The 18,428-nt window shown below is 43.3% G+C and overlaps 1 protein-coding gene and 1 pseudogene across 9 annotated transcripts; one reads left to right on the top strand and one right to left on the bottom strand.

Moving 5' to 3' along the window:
- The first annotated feature begins 1,184 nt into the window (after positions 1 to 1,184).
- On the top strand, positions 1,185 to 9,067 carry LOC135581179 (probable serine/threonine-protein kinase PBL1). 9 transcript variants are annotated; one of them, XM_065110300.1, is made up of 6 exons: positions 1,185 to 1,569; positions 1,643 to 1,744; positions 2,737 to 3,392; positions 4,817 to 5,074; positions 7,318 to 7,437; positions 8,242 to 9,067. In XM_065110300.1, exons 3-6 carry the CDS (start codon positions 2,760 to 2,762, stop codon positions 8,857 to 8,859), a joined length of 1,629 nt encoding a protein of 542 aa, XP_064966372.1. In that variant the 5' UTR covers positions 1,185 to 1,569; positions 1,643 to 1,744; positions 2,737 to 2,759; the 3' UTR covers positions 8,860 to 9,067. The 9 variants fall into 9 exon arrangements, with proteins under 9 accessions (XP_064966372.1, XP_064966369.1, XP_064966374.1 ...); XM_065110297.1 differs by having other exon boundaries at positions 1,643 to 1,713; XM_065110302.1 differs by having other exon boundaries at positions 1,185 to 1,533.
- Positions 9,068 to 12,928: 3,861 nt separating this feature from the next.
- Positions 12,929 to 17,411, bottom strand: LOC135613208 (probable LRR receptor-like serine/threonine-protein kinase IRK; annotated as a pseudogene).
- Positions 17,412 to 18,428: the final 1,017 nt, after the last annotated feature.

The raw sequence follows: 18,428 nt of genomic DNA on the forward strand, positions 1-18,428 counted from the left end.
CCGGAACACTCGGCAAACCTGCAGGCGTTGGAAAACAAGGTGGATGCATGTATGCGTTCCGGCCTCCGAAGCGCAAACGAGGATGTACTCTAGAGGAAACAACCGTCGCAAAAGGCCCGATGGATCCTTTGCCGTCGCAGCGTTTGGATTCCGTGCTTCTTGTTAAACCACAACCGTGTCACCTTGCTCCCGAGACTTTGCAGCGATTACCACACCATGACTTGCTAAGTCTCACCTATCTCGACAATGCGGCAAAGGCCCTCGAGTAGGCCAGGCCATATACTATTCCTTCTCCGATCACCGAACGTGTACATCGGCAGCAGCAGCTGCAGCTGCAACAAGAACAACAAAACTCCATTGCTTCCTTGTTCGAAGGAATTAATCTTGTGTGAACATATATGATGATCTGTTCCTTAAAACAAGTTAAAACGACTTTTAACTGCGATACTATCGGCACTTGAAACATTCTTCCTGACGTGCTTGCTGACCAGGTGGCGTAACCCGCAAGACAAAACTGGGAATCATCTGTTGTGTGGTCTTTCTTGAAAATTACCCAAACCTGATATTGATCTACTGCACTTCACCGAACCAAATAGGAGTTCCTTTCCTTTCCTTCCCAGCACTCAATTATTTGAAAATGAACTGCAACTTATAAGTTCCTTTCACAAAGACATTCACGACACACATATTGTACATTGAAAAGTCTCTTCAAAATTCCTGGTTACAAATTTTGTACGTCCACGTTTTGAATCACATCATCGTTTTTGATGTTGCTAAATTTTTTACTATTAATTTTTTTAAAATAAAATAAAATAAAATACGTCCTTCTTTTTTTAATAAAAGATTTTTAATTCAAAAAAATGAAAATAATTAGGGTATGTTATAAACTGGCAGGAAAAAACCCAAAAAAATCCATCAACATGATTGAGGCGGTAAGCGAGCGTTGACCCGAAACACGTCTATGGTCTATGGACCGTAAGAGTTAGTGCTGGCCTTCCGACGTGGCTGTTGAATAATGATACCATGAAAATTGTAGGCCGTTGAAATCTGGAAGGTGGACGATCCGACGGCCATGGAAGTAAACGGAGGACATCCTGTGGCACTTTTGGATATTCTCATCTGTCGACCAGGACAGTAGTGGAATTCGATGATGCGAAGAATGTGGGATACGGAAGGCCAGTCTTGGTTGCGGTTTGACCACTGCCGCTCCCCTCCTCTCTCTCCTCTTTCGTTCCCATCCATTTTCCCCCTCTATTATTATTCCATTCTCCTCTGCTCGATTCCATTTCTATCCCATTTCCTTTCTATTACCATTATTATCATTACCATCATCATCATCTCTTATATTTTGTGTTCTCCTGTTTTCCCCCGCGCTTCCTTTCTTCTTCTTCTTCCTCCTTTTTGTTTTTTTATCCCTTTCTCCTCTCTCGCTTCCTTCCTATATAAACCTCTCTTCCAATGTTCCTAAAAGTAAAGGCATTGTCTATCTAGATCGACCGCAGCGTGGGGGGTGAAGTTGGTTTTCGCCCCAAGGTGGCAACTTTTACCATCTTTCTGCTAGCACGCCTGGTATTATTCGCTGGATCTTCTATTCGCCTGATATTAGGGTACCACTTACACCTTACTTGGTTGTTTCCTCCAGATTATTCTCTTGACCCCGAGGAAGTTCCTTTTGGTCTCGAGGTTCTGGCTGTTCTCTTGGTGTCACGACAGGTTTTGTCGAATTAAGCTGATAAACTTTTGTGTATGTGTGTTTTTGTGGCTTCGCATAATAACGACACAATCGTACCAAATTCTTAGGGTTTGTTTTAAGGCTTCCCTCCGGGTTTTTCCTTGGGACTTCTCGGTTGGGATTGTTTCTCTACGATTTTTTTCTCCCGGAACTAGGAGAAGCTGATTCTGGAGTTACAGTAACTTGCTTTTCATGGAAACGGTGAAACTCATTAAAAGAAGTCGTATCATAAAATTTTCTTGATATTTAGGTCCGGTCCGACGGAATCATAATTTTTCTTGTTGTTGGTAATATGTTGTTTGTAACACGGTGGTATTGTTAAGACAAATGAAAATAGGTATGAAAAGTGAGGAGATAGAGAAATCGCATGACATACACTACTCCTATGGTTATCTTTTATTGATCCTAGCAGATCTGTGGAACATGTTCGTAGGCGGACTATCTTTGGGATTGCCATCTCTGGCTGGTGGTAGTCTACCATGGTCAATTCACGGCAGCTCGTTCTAATTTTTCAATAACTTCTTTAATGAACTGACGGGCTGGTTTAGTGGAGCTTTGAAACGATCGAATCGGCTGGGCTTGATATGTGGCCCGAGGACTTTTTATCTTGACAACACAAATTTGTAGTGTAATCCAAGTTATTGTTGGTTTAGCTTTACAATTCTTTTTATTCGATCCTCCAATAGAATAAAAGTCCCCATTAATTTACATAAAAACAAGAAATGAGGGAGTTGTTTCTGTTTTCTCTTCCGGCTTTGTGACACACTCCTAGATTGATGTATTGAGTCGTGAAATCAGTGTTGCCTTAACAGCAACTCTCAATTTTAACACCAATAACCACAACCAACTGCAGGTTTACCTTTGAAGGACAGCCCTGTCTCTGTTTTCACTGCACAAAGGAGATGATATGTTCAGTGTTGTGAACGATTATATTTCTGGTTTTGCAAATTATACTTATACTTTTCTGCCAAATAACACCACTTGGTTTGTCTGCCTGCTTGCAGTTCAGTCCAACAGTATTCTTGAGATGGGCTGTTTCACAGTCTTGAAATGCAAGAAAAAGAAAATTGGGTGTTTTGGAAACAAGAAACGCATGATCGCTGCAGAGACTGTTACATGTGCACTTCCGGAACCAACACAATCTGGACCATCCCTCCAGTCTGCCCCTCCAAGTTTCAGAAACAGAACAAAACCTGCACAATCTGGCCATCGGATACTCAACAGCAGAGTTCGGGCACTGTCTGCTCCTTCTACCCTCGTTTTGGCAGACCAGTATGCTCTTGCTTCACTAGAATATGATGACCAAGAAGAGTGCAAAGGCAGAGGTATCTCAGTGAAGGACCAACGCTTTTCAAATCCTTTGCCGCTGCCCCTTCCCTCGCCACATACTTTCTCTTTGAGGAACTTGGAAAGTTTTAACTTGAACAATACTAGTGATCCTATTGTATCATCTGGACCTCTACCATTGCCTCCATTAGGGGGAGGAGGCCTCCGGAACTTCTCTTATGAAGAGATTTCGGCTGCTTGTCAAAATTTTTCTGTGGGTCGATGCATGTCAGAAGGCCTTTCAACTACAATCTATAAGGCTACCTTTGGAGATGATAGCATGAGTTTAAAGAGAAGCGAAGCTACAGTTACTCGTTTACTTCCTTCCTGTCAGGTGATATGAACAAGCATCCTCATGCATGTAGTCACACATGTAGGCTTTTATGGATTTATGATAGCTGATACTGAAATTCATGTAGGACCGAAATAATAGCAAGTGTGGAGAAAATTTTGCTATAATTAGCTTGACCTTTTAACAATGTGATCTTTGTTTTATTTCTGAAGTTCAACCTTGCCGATAATACGAAGTAATGATTACAGAGTTTCGGACTTTCTGTTGCCGACAATACACATTAAGCACTCTTCCTAATTTTTTCTTAACTTAAGATTTGTATGTATGCTATCTTCTGCTGCTTGAATCCTTGTTGCTGAAATTTTCAACTCATTTCATGTCATCACATGGAATTTATGTTTTTGCAACTTGTCATTTTGCAATCATAGGTTTGCACATTTGTGTGAGAATACGTTGTCTACATATTGATCAAGGATTTTAATTTCGAATGATACCATCCGTACCAGTCTGCCAACAGATCGGTACGCTGATCGTTCGCTACCGGGCGATATCAACTTGGCTACGGCCTGGCTACGGTGAGGGAAGAAGAAACGTCGAGGGAGAAGAGGGAGAAGGCGCTCGAAGAAGAGGGAGAATCGGGAGAACCTCGATGCTTCCCAATCTGACGTCGCCCTCCCTCTACGATCCTGATCCAAGAGGTAACGGAGAGGCGACGACTCGGGTCAGTTGAAAGTGTAGTTCTAGATGAAATACGAGTTTGGGTCGGGTGCTTGTGTTAAGCAATGAAAGTTCTTGTGTTGACTCAAGAAGAAACAATATCTGGTGAGGAATTAGGATAAGCAGTGGGATATCTCGGTTCTTCTTCACCGAAAGCCGGAGATGCTTGCGGCCTTCGTCGAAGGTCGGAGACGTTTACGGCCTTCTACGTCATTACCGAACGTCGCAGATAAGGAGAAGACCGTGTCTTGTCCTCATCTGACGTGACGAGGAGAAGAAAAGGAGGCGATGCCGCCGAGGTAGCATACGCCTCCCTTTTATATATATATATATATATATATATATACACACACACACACACACACACCGAGCGGTACACCTTGGCGTACCGCTTGGTTTGTCAGTACCATACCATATCAAGCAAAGCTCGAAACGTTGGTATGGTACAAAATTACGAATCTTGATATTGATGGCAAAATTTCAAATGCTTCAACGATTGTGCTATATATTTTTGCACACATGTATCCATGTGCTTTTTGCTAAACGAAAAGTACATTTGCATTAGCATTCTATGGTTAATTAGTATTGGCATCCACTTTGTGGGATTCCACCTCTTCACCGCTTAAATTGTTGCAATGGTCCATGCCAGAAGCTGTCTTCTCTTTATTAATTTTTTTATTTTCTGAACTATGAACACTAAGATTCTCCTTGTGATATAAACTTAAAATGTTTATGTTTATATTTTTTAGGGTTTGAAGGAGTTTTTGAATGAGGTGAATGTACTAGCATCCCTACAGCATCCCTATCTCTGCAAGCTGCTTGGTTTCCATGCTCAAGAGGGGTCTGATGAGCGGATGTTAATTTATGAGAGGCTCTATCATGGAAGTATAGATCAACTTCTTCATGGGAGATTAGATGGTCGATCCATGGATTGGCCTACACGAATGAAGGTTGCCCTATGTGCTGCAAAAGGCCTTGCATTTTTGCATGAAGAAGGGCCTTTTCAGGTTAGTTCATCACACAATTTAATATACCTCCAACCATTCCGCATCAGACATTGTTTTTTTGTGGGAGTTCTAACTTCTGGTTTGATTTCGGATTACTTTGTTAAAATGACTAGCATTAGGGACAATATTGCTCCAAAGAGAAATAGTCTTCAGATGTGTCTCTGACAACCTTGTAAACAACACCAAATTCCCATAGTTGTTGACCTTGAATTTGGTTAGTTATCTCTCAAATATAATCTTTTAAAATTACATTCTCTGCTGATTATGTTTGAGGATGTAGCAGAAAGTAGGGTCCAACATTCTAACAAGAGATAGTGTTTGCTGGAATTTTAATTTTGGGTCTCCATATTAACTATAAAGCACTATAAAATTGTAAACTTTGGTTGTGGAAAATGGAATGGTGATATTTGAGGCTGATTTTTTATAAGGTAAGATGATTAGAAGTGATAAATTTTGGTGGCGAAGGCTGCTCGAATGTGTTGATTTTAGTTGGAAAAAGACATTGTTATGTAGTATATTGATGGTGAATGCATCACTTATTAATTCAATGAAGGGAATGGGAAGTGATATATGCAGAAGCTGAGGATAAAAGCATCAAGCTCTGATGGCCTTAAAATATGATGATAGATAGCCGATACCATATGAACTACAGAAAACTTCTTTTACTGCATCTTTGTAGACTATAATAACACCAAGGGAGTCATAGCCTTAAAATAGTATTACAATGTCATTGGAGTAAGAAGACTTGCCAAAAATCATAAAACCTGGAACCCTCTAAAGTACCCTCTAGTCTCTAAATAGACATTTGGATCTTTCTAAAGTGGATTTCCAGTAGTTTAGGAATTCTTATAATCCAGCCTCTCTGATAAGTAAAGCTTAAAACTAAGAATATTACTTAAAGTAAGACTGTCTAACACCTAGTATGAGCTTTTAACAACATGACCAATGTCAGATACTTAGAGCTCAAATATAATGTTGGTTTTCTCTCATCAACCTAATTGTGTGATGATCGATCACCTAATTAAAATTTTAAATGTGGGACCATAGCAGGACTTAATGATTACTTTTTGGAAGAATCCTTTTGTTTGCCTCTTATTTGAATAATCGTTCACCTAGTTTCTGATTTGTATTTTCACCAGTTGTCAGATAGTGTAGACAACTCCGGGTGACAGACCTATTTTAAATCCTACAGAGGTGCCAAGGTAGTGACTGAAGTAAATCTCACAAAAAGGTTTCATAATAATAATATTTTCTTTTAGTTAATACATAAACATAATCAAGATTTGCTTCCGGTGTTCTATAACTCTGGTATTAACATTGATTTAAGAAAAGTACTTAGAAGATATATTTTTGTGTGCAAAGGCAATATATGTCATTATTATAATTGTATACGTGAAGTCTTTAGAAGGTAATACAAATGTCATATACATAATTATTATCTGAATCCAGGCCATAATAAATGTATATGTTAAGTGAATAGATATATACATGATTGTATATTTGTACATATGTGATTCAGGTGTGTATAGATAAGGCATCCTGAGACTTTTTTATCTGCCTGGCATCCATTTATCACCTCTAATAGCAGTGCATATCTGTGCTTTTGTGCAAAGCACATTTATCACTTCTAATAACAATGCATATCTGGTTGGGTCCACATTAGTACTTTTCTTGCATGTGAGGGGGATTATTTGAGCTTAAATATGATGTTGGGCCCCTTGCTGTTTCAGTCTCTTTTTGGCGTCATATATTATGTACATTGGTCCGCATTTTTTTTATTGACTTTTTCTATTCCAAGGGTGAAAATTTTTTGAGTACTTCAAATGAAACTTCTGGTGATCTTGTTTTGTCAAAAGTGCTTATAAATTTTTCTAAAAGTTTAGAAGTAGGTAATTACTGGTTCCAGAACTTTTATAAACACAGTTCATTTCCTACCATCGGACCATAATAAGCAAAGTACAGTATTGGAAGAATCACACTAGTGATGACTACCACCAAACACAGTTTCTAAAAGCAAAAGCACACAAACAAAATAAATTCTTTTTGTATTTTATTTTGTTTGTTAGATACAAAATCCCATAAAGAACGCCAAATGCAACCTTTAGTGTTTGCGGTAATTGTTCACTCAACTAAACTTCTAGGAAACAAATGATATTTTGTATCATTAAAATTAATGATTTATTTTCCAGAAATTCCTTCCGTGGAAATGGTTGTGCTTATTTTATGGCCTTTTGATTTTGCAGGCCATGTATTATGAGTTTTCAACTTCAAATATACAAGTTGACAAGGACTTCAGTGCAAAGCTATCAGGATATGGATGTGCAAGCTACAATCCAGACGCAGACGTCTCTGATTCTTCTATTGTGAGTGATTTACATGATATAACAAGCATAAGAACTACATCCAATTTGCTAAATCTTGCTAAAGAGAAAAAAACAAAAAAGTTGTTTGCATAGCCAGATTAATGCGTGCAAATTTACTTGCCCCAGAACGGTACTTGCATGTGACCGTGGTCAGATTTTAGCACATCTCTGGGACATGCTGGACTCAGAGCCTGTTCACCCCAGCACATTGCACCACACAACAGGTTATGCGTGCTCAGGACTATGTTTCAATCTACCTTAAAATCTTCTTATGTTTAACACTGTCAGCATCGGCCGCAGAACTCCCTTGAAATTTTAAGGAAATATATAATCATTGTTTGCAGCTATCTCATGCAATACAAATCACAACCCAGTTTTCTACACTGTTAATTTAGTTCTTGGAGTGATTGAGGCCGTGTAGTTATCTCATGCAGCGCATTGCACCCAGTATTCTACACTGTTGCATGCAGCTCTCATGCGATTCAAATCACAACCCAACTATCTCGTCATGTAGCTTCATGCTATACTTTTATCCTGGTGGATAATACATGCATCATGAATATGAAGTTTCTTGTTCTACCATCCTTTTTCTGAATGTATCATTTAGATGTTGATCTTCCATATGATTCTGGAACTGCATTTATGCCTTAACCTCAACAAAAAGCAAATGCAGTTTTTGATTGGTTGGACATCTGTGAACTAGACCTGTGAAAAATGAACACAGCAGACTGGACTAAGTGTGAAGTAGTAATGAACAATTACAAAAACCACTGACAAGATAATATACTCTATGATTTGTTTCAGGCTACTGCAAACCTATCAGCGGAGACCTTGGAGCAGGGGTTGTTCACTCCGAAGAGTAATGTCTGGAGTTTTGGAATAGTCCTTCTTGAACTGCTGACTGGTAGGAAAAATCTGGACAACCGCTATCCCAAAGAAGAGCGAAACATTGTGAAATGGAGTAGACCTTTTCTTGCTGATGATTGTCGCCTATCTCTTATCATGGATCCCCGTATGAAAGGGCGTTTCCCTCCAAAGTCTGCCCGAACTGTAGCAGACGTTGCACTAAAATGTCTCCGAAAGGATCCTTCGAAGAGGCCTACCATGAGGTTCATCGTCGAAGCACTCAAGGATGTTCCTGACATGAAATGCCCTAGCCGTTACCCCCTCCAAGAACCATCTGTCATTGCAGGGAAACGGATGTGCAAGTCTCCAAGTCTGATTGGCATCATTCCACCACAACCTCCTCCCAGTTTCTCAATTTCACCTCCGTCAAAAAGCCAATTGTTGCTTTCTCCAAGGACATCAATATCCATATCTTATCCGCCTCTTAAGTGCACTACTACACGTGCAGTAGAGGATAATAGGATAAGCAGTATCAGAAGCTGTTCGCCTGCTATGCAGAGGCTTGAAGGGTTTTGATATGCCTATATTGATTAGTAATTTGTTGTTTTTGGGTTTTTTTTTTTTGTTTTTGTTTTTTGTATGTTGTGACTTGATGCAATAGAGGATACAAGATGTATATTTTGTTTGCTTATCCACTCCTAGGTAAAGTAATGGGGGTAGGATTACCATTTGTAGGTAAGCGTTCTGTTGTCAATGAATCTACACCAAAATTTTCTGGCAGGCAGGGCCAATCGCTGAGTCTTTGTGTATCCCCTGTGTATTGTTGACTGAACTACTCTTCCCCGAGGAGGGAGGGCGAATGAGTTCCTGTCAAGTCACAGTATTTGCGAACGGCATCATTTTCAACTTGTGAGCTTGACTTGAGCCCACCAAGCCTTGCTGTGGTTTTAGACATGGAAATTGACAGGATTTTGATGGTAGATCGCTTCCTGATGAAAAGTTGTTCCTAATTACATTTAAAGGTACGTATCCTATCAGTGGCAGATGGATGAGCCGTCCTCCTCCTCCTAAGAGTTGCGACGCTCGTCAATTTGCTATTACACCATCGCTTCCGGCTCAGGCGGTGTTTGTTTCTGTGTCTACACTGGAAACCAAGACGAGTGCATCTCTTCCGTAGACGCCGTGAATCACCAGAAGGTGAGCCCCCTCCTCTGCATCTTCTTACGTGAACGATCCAACGCAGACTGACAATTGCAGCAGCTGCTAGCTATTGCGACCATCGAGGCGTGCCGTACCCATGACAAGCGAGCATTGTGATAGTTTGTGCTGCTATCTATCATGGGCATGGGCATGGGCATGGACATGATCTCTGATACTGGTCCCCGCGGGGCCTGTCGATGAATGAACTCGGGGGGGGCACAAACAAAAGATATTAGCGCTTCAGGTGGTGCTGAAGCCGTTTCTCTTCTGCAGAAATGAGTATAATATTCGTCGGCTTCTAAGCGATGACAACAAGTATGAAAAGTTTCTTCAGAGAAGAGCAAAACCTTCAGCGGCACCCTTCTTCGTCCGTCACCGTCGTAAACTTCTAGCCATGAGGAGTGTTTGTTGTCACTAAAAGCAGCTATTTGCGACGGCAAGTGCATCCTTCACCATCTTTCTTTCTATGGATGCATGCGGGAAATATAAGGCGAACATCAAACGAGGATGGCGGCGACGTCTCTGAGCGATGGTTTCATCTGAAGTTGGACATCCGACTCTCTAACAGGTCACGTAAGTGACGTGATAAGGGTAATAATGGCGACATGACGTGCCACGATGTCAGCCACGCCTAGATGACGCTCTGCCCCAAAAGAGGGCAATAATGTCGACGCGATGTGCGCTGATGTCACCCACTCTCAGACAACGATCCCATCGTCGTCTGACCCGGCATGCTTGGCCGAGGCAGAGGAACACGACGATCGAGGTTCGCCCATACCCTGCGGCAGTTCGGTTCTCCACGCAACGCCAATGACCATGTCAAATGCCATCAGAGGTACGATCCTGCCCCCGTCGATAGGCCCGTCAAGTAACCTTAAACTTACCTATAAATACCCTCGAGTCCCAAAAGAAAAAGGGGGGACCGACACAAAAACCTTTCTTCATCTGAAATCCTCTCCACATCAACTAACTTGATCGTCGGAGGGGTCGGGCCGAGCCACCGACCCGACCTGTGTGCAGGTATATGGACGGGATCGCCTCTTCCCGGCGCTGCGGCAAAGCTGTCCTCCCGACGAGACGTCCCGACCGGACCACCGTAATAGACCGTCAGGGCAATCTCGAAGAACGCCGTGCAAGATCCCCGTCATTCGGACCCCAATCAAGTCGCGACGGCCCCGAGGTCACGACATAAAGTTGTTTACACAACATGAGGCTTTTAATTTTTTTTATCGGGGACCCTCTTGGTGACATGTTCTGTGCATGTGCATGTGCATGTGCATGTCTGGCGAAGTTGAGAGAAAGGGCACATCATACGGTCCGGTCCCTTAATAAAGTCAAACGGGAAAGCCACTCCACCTACCACTCTTCCAATCGCTTTAGCTTTACCTTTTCCTTTATGTGATAACTTGTCCTTTCTCTTATTATTATTATTATTATTATTATTATTATTATTATTATTATTATTATTATTATTATTATTATTATCTGAAAAGCTCTACCTGCGGCCACCACCACCACCAGCTCACGGTTCGCTTTACGCCCTTTTTATCATGCAAGGGTGAGGATGGGGACCCTTGGGACGAGAAGCACTTTTTAAGTCTTCCCTGAGCTGGCAAGCAGGCCTGCTGCTTGTGCCCTCTTCCCCACAACGAAAGGGAACGCTTTGCCGGCATGCAAGTCGTTCATTCGATGGAGATTATTATTATAAGCAATTTATGATCTGGAAGTTCCAGTAGCATACATGACCTACCTTTTGCCAAAAATTAAAGCCAAAAAAAAAAAGAAACATACATGAGCTTGCGCCATCAAGATTTATTATGTTTGTCAAAGATAAAAAAAACAGTAATCGCTTCTTCAGGTCAAACTTTGATACTTGGGTTGGGGGTGGGGGTGGGGGTGGGGGTGGGGGATCAACTCACATCCAACTGTTTTAACGCTAAATAATCCTCTCAACCTATTACGAAAGAAAGCTCAAGTATCTCCACCCACTCGATTGTCCTTTCCACCTTTCCAAGTTCAAATGCTGCAGGGACGTGCAGGAGACGTACGCCTTCCTTTTGGTTTTCTTCGCTCTTTATGCCCCCCTCCCCCCACAGCTCACTTTTGCTGCTACCGCGTATCTGTAAGCAAAAGAACACAAATTGAATGATCGATCAGCAGCATCTGCTTCAAGAGGGGGCCAATATATATATACATGGCTAACACATTCCAAATATCTATCTCTCATCATGTTCTACCGCGTAAGATTGGCATATATAACATGATTACTCCCTGCACTGGCTACCTATTGTAATAGGAGACTAGAGGGGTCTCGAGGTTGAAGTTTAGCTAGTAGCTCTCATCTCCCACCTCGACATTTCAACCAATGTGGTGGAGCTCACTTGCACAGCATCATACAGCGACGGCGAGTAAATTAAGGACGAGTTGCATTACCTGTTTAAACATTAACGCTATCTCAACTCTGTTTACTTGTGTCGAGTGAATGCAGAGAATCTCTGCTCAGGTCAACTGGATTCATGTTGCCTGTTAAAAGCAGCCGATGCTCTTTCAGCGGATTACCGTTTTGTCAGCGCGCTCGGTGGTCGCCGCCATGGATGCATGCTTCAATTTTTTCTAAGAGAAAAAGCAGGGCAATGGAACTCGAAACCAGACGAACACGCGGGAATGTAAGATCCCTTCCTCCATGTCCCACCTCCTCCGTTTGCAACACGGAGCTTCTCGATCAACAAATTTAGGATATATACGTGAAAGGTCCATTCCGCTTTTCTGCATTAGAATGACCCATAAACGTAGGTACTTCATTGAAATGTTTTTTTTTTCTTTGGTGCATACATAACTCATCGTATACGGGAGGTGTACGAGTACTTGATGATGAGTACCGTACTGTACTCTCAATGGACGAACGTGGATGGAATTGATTAAATTAATGAAGTTATTATAAGCGAGAAATGTTTTTATGACGTCCCTCCCAGGCGTTGTTGCGTTACAGAAATCTCAGGTTGAATGATCAAACAACATTCCATAAATCTCAAGTTCAATAACCATTACATGCATTAAAAAATAATAATAATAATAATAATTATTTTTTACTATATAAAAAAAATTAGATATAAAAAAATCAGCTAACACAAATCCCCCGAACGAACCCTTTCTACACCCATCTCACATAAATCCCGAAACTCTCTCTAACTTTGCTCAACACCCTATACATACAACCGAAATATCTCAAAATTAGATATATATATATATATATCTCTCTCTCCCTCTCATCGAAACTCATAAGAATTCCTAGTCCACTAATACTTATCGACCAACTGTTATACAACTAGGATGGATCTTATCCACCCCTTGATGGCCACGGGAATCATCTTCTGCCACTTAGATTGAAACAAATAGACTAGTGCAAATCCAGCCTAAATAAGAAACAACCATCTAATAGTTGCAATGAGAAAATATAACACCACCATTATCTAAATCACATGAAGAAACAAGCGTTGACTTTTAGTTTTTGACAATACAAGAGCCCGGTGAACAGGAATCCGGCGATAGAAAGTCCAGCTAGACAATTTAAACACTTCACATTCTGCCCAACATAAGAAACGACCAAAAAACAAAAGGGAACACAAGGCATTTGCATTTCACTCCTCTACTTTTATAGTTTACTCTCCTCCCCTTCGATAAGCAAGCCGGATTCCTTTTCGCCATAGAACTCAATCTTCCGTACGATCTTATGCTGAGGTAACTCACCTCATGTCTTGGACTTCAAGAAAAGCAACAAAATGAAGAGGCAAAAAATTCAAAAATTCAAGTCGATTCGTTCTCGAGGTGCTCCTGTGGGCATCTGATCATTTCCAAAATGCTTACGACTTCACTCATGCCAGGCCGGTTTGATGGGACTTGCGATGTACAGATCAACCCCAACTTCACTACCGGCACACCCTCCTCTGCTGGAAACTTCCCACCGAGCCTCCCATCCACTAGCTCATCAACTCTTCCTTCTTCCAATGCGACCCTCACCACATCACAAAGCACTACCACATCGTCCTCCATGTACTCCACAGGTCGCCTTCCTGTAATAATCTCCAGCAGCAACACTCCAAATCCGTAGACATCACACTTCTCGGTGATCTTCACCATCCGGCATGCAAACTCTGGTGCCATATAACCAAGTGCACTCTGAATTTTGCTGCTAAGCACATAGCGGTCCAGCATCGGTAATAGTTTTGCCAGTCCATAGTCCCCAACTTTGGCCTCCCCTGAGCCGTCGATAAGGATGTTGCTTGATTTGAGATTGTAGTGGATTATGCTCAGCCGATGTAGGTAAGCTAAGCTTCTCGCGATCCCAAGAATAATATCAAACCGTTCTTGCCACGAGAAGGGGTTCGAGGTGGAACATTCATGCAGGTGCTTATATAGGCTCCCACCGGAGACAAACTCGTATATGAGGAGCTGCAATGATTGCGTCCAATAGTAACCTTCAAGGGCCACTAGATTAGAATGTCTTAGTTTTCCCAGCTTTTTAACCTCCCTTTCGAAATCTTCCTGCGATTTCACCAGGCTTGAAACTGTAAGCTTCTTGATGACCACAGGCCTCCCATCCCGGAGAATTGTCTTATAGACCGTACCAAAGCCCCCACGACCCAGCTCGCAGTCCTTGTTTAGGATTGTATGTGCTCGGGTGCTGAAATTAGGATCACTCCCGGAGAACATTACAAGTTTGCCAGAATTTGCATCGGTTGATGGAGAATTGCTGTAGTAGCCATCAGACAGAGCAAGGGCAGCAGCAGAATGGGGGTCAGTGGAGGCCCGGACTCGCATGTTAAGGATGGTAATTGTGATGACACCAAGTGCAATAACAGCAGCAGCTCCAATCGCAATAAGAGCAGATATGCTGAATATGATTTTCTTGTGGCGGGTGTTCTTGGATGAAAGGGAGGTATTGGCAGATGAAGTGGAAGAGTTAGGATTGAGGACTATAGGCTTGGGAAGAACAGTGGGGCAGGAACGGTTCACGACTGAGCCACAGAGACCAGGGTTGTCAGAGAGGGAGGAAGGTGGAATGGCATTGAAGAAGTTTCCAGCAGGGAGGTCCCCAGAGAAGAGATTGTGGGATATGTTGAAGGAGAGGAGATGGGGGAGATTGGAGAGCTGCTTTGGGAGGTTTCCACTTAGTCGGTTGAACGAAAGATCTACTTTGTGAAGGTTGGTGAGGTTGGCTATGGTTTGGGGTAATGGACCCGTGAGATTGTTCTGCGAGAGCATCCTAAAATGAAACAATTTAAACAAAAGAGTCATTAGAACAGGTTTGTGCTGAAATCTGATTTACATTGAGACAATGATACAAAAGAGTGAATTACAAAAATCACCTCTGATTTCGCAGGCAAAGTCAAACCGAAAGCTGAAATAATACCGACTATGTCAAGGAAGAAACAAAATAGTATCTCATGCGACAGGATTACCAATTTCAGAGAGAAAAGAAACATTACGTTGTAAGCAGTTATTTGCGTTATTTAATCACTCCTGATAAACTAACCAAAGTAACATCTAAGAGCAGCAACTGGAAAGGGACATACATATTAAGAAAAGCAACAAGAAAGCTACTCCAAAACCAAATGGATAATCCACGCTGCTGTGACCAAGGCATAAGTGCCCTTTGGCAGAGAATTTATACAGAAAAGCAGGAACGAAGACAGGTTGATCAACGGAGGGCTGCCTCCTCTTATGATGATAAGGGCAACAAATACCATAATTCCAGATCCAACAATTGGAAATATCCTATCTACCACCAAGCACTAACAAGCGGAAAGAACTTACATGGTTGTGAGGGAAGAGCAATTCCCTATCTGTACTGGGATTTCTCCAGTCAGAGAGTTCTTCTCCAGCCTCAGCTCCTTCAGAGAGACTGCTTTCCCAATCTCCAGTGGAATGCTCCCATTAATCAGGTTCCTACTAAGATCAAGGACTTCCACTGTCTCCAGCGCCAGAATACTTGCTGGTATAGATCCGGAAAGCAAATTCCAGGACAGGTTCAATTGCCGCAAGCTCAGAAGATTCCCGAGAACCAATGGAATCGCACCAGAGAAAGCATTTCCCGACAAATCTAAGTAACTCAGACTCCGATCACTGGTTGCGGAAACTCCTACGGAGATACAGCCGCTCATTTTGTTCCCGAACACTGAAATTCGCTGCAACTTCAACTCAAAAACCCAGGATGGAAGATTTCCAGTCAGAGAGTTATCACTTAAATCCAAGTCCGTCAGGCTTCTACAAGCACCAATTGATTCCGGCAAGCCTCCAGTGAGCCTATTTCGTGACAAATCCAGACTTTTAAGAAGCTGCAGCTTGCCAATCGACTCAGGAACTCTGCCGGAGAACCAGTTTCTGGACAAATCAAGGAACTCCAAGTTTTTCATTTCTCCGATCCATGTTGGAACTTTGCCTGAGAACAAGTTCGACGCCAGCCTCAAGTGACTGCACATGGAGAGCCTGTGCATAGAATCAGGAAGGCTCCCGGTGAGAAAATTCACACTAAAATCCAGATATTTCAACAGCAAACAGCTGCCCATGTCATCAGGCAACCGACCAGAGAGATGATTTTGTCGCAAGCTGATTGACCTCAGATTGTATAGCCGACTGATTCCGCCAGGTATCTCGCCGACCAGAGAATTGCCGGATAGATCAAGTGATCGAAGACCATATAAGGACCAGAGCCCCTTGGGCAAAGAACCGGACAGCCGGTTTGAGGAAAGATTTAAAGCCGCCAACGTTAAGCAAGAGCCGAGGCTCGGTGGGATGTGCCCTGTGAAGGCGTTGTTCGCCAATGAGAGGGATCTTAAAGACCTACATTGCCCAAAAAATTCATCCGGGATTACACCGGAGAGGTTGTTTTCGCTGAGGTCGACAACCCGAAGGCTCTCGAGTTGGGAAAGCTTGGGATTGAGGCTCCCGGAGAAGTTGTTCTTGGAGAGGTACAACTTCTGGATGGATTGGAGCTGGAGGAGGCCCCGTCCGATCTTTCCCGAGAGGGAGAAGCCAACTAAGGAGAGCTCAGTGACTCGGTTGGTCTTTGCATTGCACTTGACGCCGGTCCAGCCGCAGGGATCGTCTTCGTCCTCGTTCCAAGAAGCGAGCTTGGACAGGGGATCCAGAATGTCGGCCTTGAAGACAATCAAGCCGAGCACGTCGTCGTTTAGACCAGGGCTTCCTGATTTGGCCAGAAGAGGGCAAAACAACAGCAAGGACGCCAGGCAGAACGCCAGATTCCTCATCCTCCTGCCCAGTAACATTCGGGGTAATGCCTCTGAGACTAGAGGAGGAAATGGTAGGCCTCGTAAACTCAAATTCGCAGCCTTGTTGCTCCTTTGATCGACTTGTCTGCTCTCAAATTTTTCCTATGGATTTATGGAGGAAAAAGAATGCGCACGATGCCGACTATCGGTGGCTGGGGATTACAGCGGATGGAGAAACCGCAATGAAGGAACTTAGCCAAGATTTCATGAAATGGCCGTCGATGCAGCTCTCTGCTTCTGGATGGTCGGAACAAGGTCGATGATCGGGTCCCCCCCCAAGACGGCCGCCACCTTGGGACTCGAGGGAAGATAAGAAAGAGGGAGGAGATACATGATGAGGACCGAGCAAGAAGATGCGAAAGGCTTGGGTTCCTGCCGAAGAAACTTAAAGGCAATGGATGAAGTAGGAACCCCGGGCGACGATGATCGCCGCGTAAACGGGGGTGCGGTTTCGGAGAGGGGATGAGGGCGGTGGCGGATCTACCATTAATAGGGAAGCGGTGAACACTTATCAGGCGGGGAATCAGGGGAGACCTCGCCGGAACTCTGGCCTGACATGATGAAGGGGGCCGGGTGGTTGGCTCTTCTCGGTATCTATTAAATGCTATCTATCAGCACTACTGTTAGCTCTGTTGTTCTGAGTGCCAAAGGTTGGTTTTGTTACTCGCACTTTTTAATGCTACCAAAGGAAAAGTTAGATTGACGGAGAGTGAGTGAGTGAATGAGCGAGCGAACGAGAGAGTGAGAGAGGGAAGAGAGAGAGAGAGAGAGAGCCACAGAGGAAGGTCTCTTTTCTCGGTGGATACATGGCCAAGGTCCGTGGAATACTATCTGACGGACACGGTGGATGCGCCCTTTTGTAGGTTGGCAAGAGTAAGGGTTCAGATTGGCCATGGCGCTCTAAGATGCGTGCGGAAACCTGTCCAAACAAAACAACACAGCCTGAGATGCAGAGTGCGGTTCGTCAGGTAGACTGTTTAATAGCAAATGGTGACTGGGGATGCGCAACCCAAACCAATCTCTGCTCGCTCGTTTCAGCCCTCCCCGGTGGGTCATTATGAATCAATTAACCGACGGAGATGCAGTTGATGGGCGGATAAATGCAGCTTATATCCTCCTCCTGTTCTGGTCGGACACCATGATTGCAGCAGCGTCGCGGGCACAAAGGAAAAGTAACCCGCGATAGGAGCTGGAAAGAAGGAAGCGCCCTCTCCCTCTCTTTTCTGGGTGCGTTATGAGAACCTTTATTCGGATGGGATCCCTTCTTTTGTGAGGCATCCTTCCCTGTGAATCAATCAATTCTCCCTTGCTAAAGGGCATTCGATTCACCCTTTTAATGATTACAACAACGTTCTTTGGTCTCCCCTTCTCACCCTTTTCTGACACCAGATTTTAAAATTTGAACACCCAATGGACCGGCCTGGGTGATGATGGTCTCTGGAGGTGTTTCTGTGGGTGTGTGTCTCCGAGGTAAGGCGTCCCACGTCGGATGCACTGCAGTGCAATAAATACGGACGCAATAAATGAGGCCTGCTTCCCCTATTAAATATCTCCTCCGCCCAAATAAAGAGGCTTTAGATGGATGCAATAAATGGTGCATGTCTTCTTCCTCGGGGCACTGTGCGCGGAGGCAGATGGTTCGTCGGCTGCCTCAGT

This window comes from Musa acuminata, chromosome BXJ2-5 (assembly GCF_036884655.1).
Source record: "Musa acuminata AAA Group cultivar baxijiao chromosome BXJ2-5, Cavendish_Baxijiao_AAA, whole genome shotgun sequence".
NCBI lineage: Eukaryota > Viridiplantae > Streptophyta > Magnoliopsida > Zingiberales > Musaceae > Musa > Musa acuminata.

Coding starts and splice junctions, on each gene's coding strand:
- LOC135581179 (XM_065110295.1), top strand. Junction 5,075..7,317: donor ATGAAGAAGGGCCTTTTCAG/GTTAGTTCATCA, acceptor TTGATTTTGCAG/GCCATGTATTATGAGTTTTC. Junction 7,438..8,241: donor ACGTCTCTGATTCTTCTATT/GTGAGTGATTTA, acceptor GATTTGTTTCAG/GCTACTGCAAACCTATCAGC.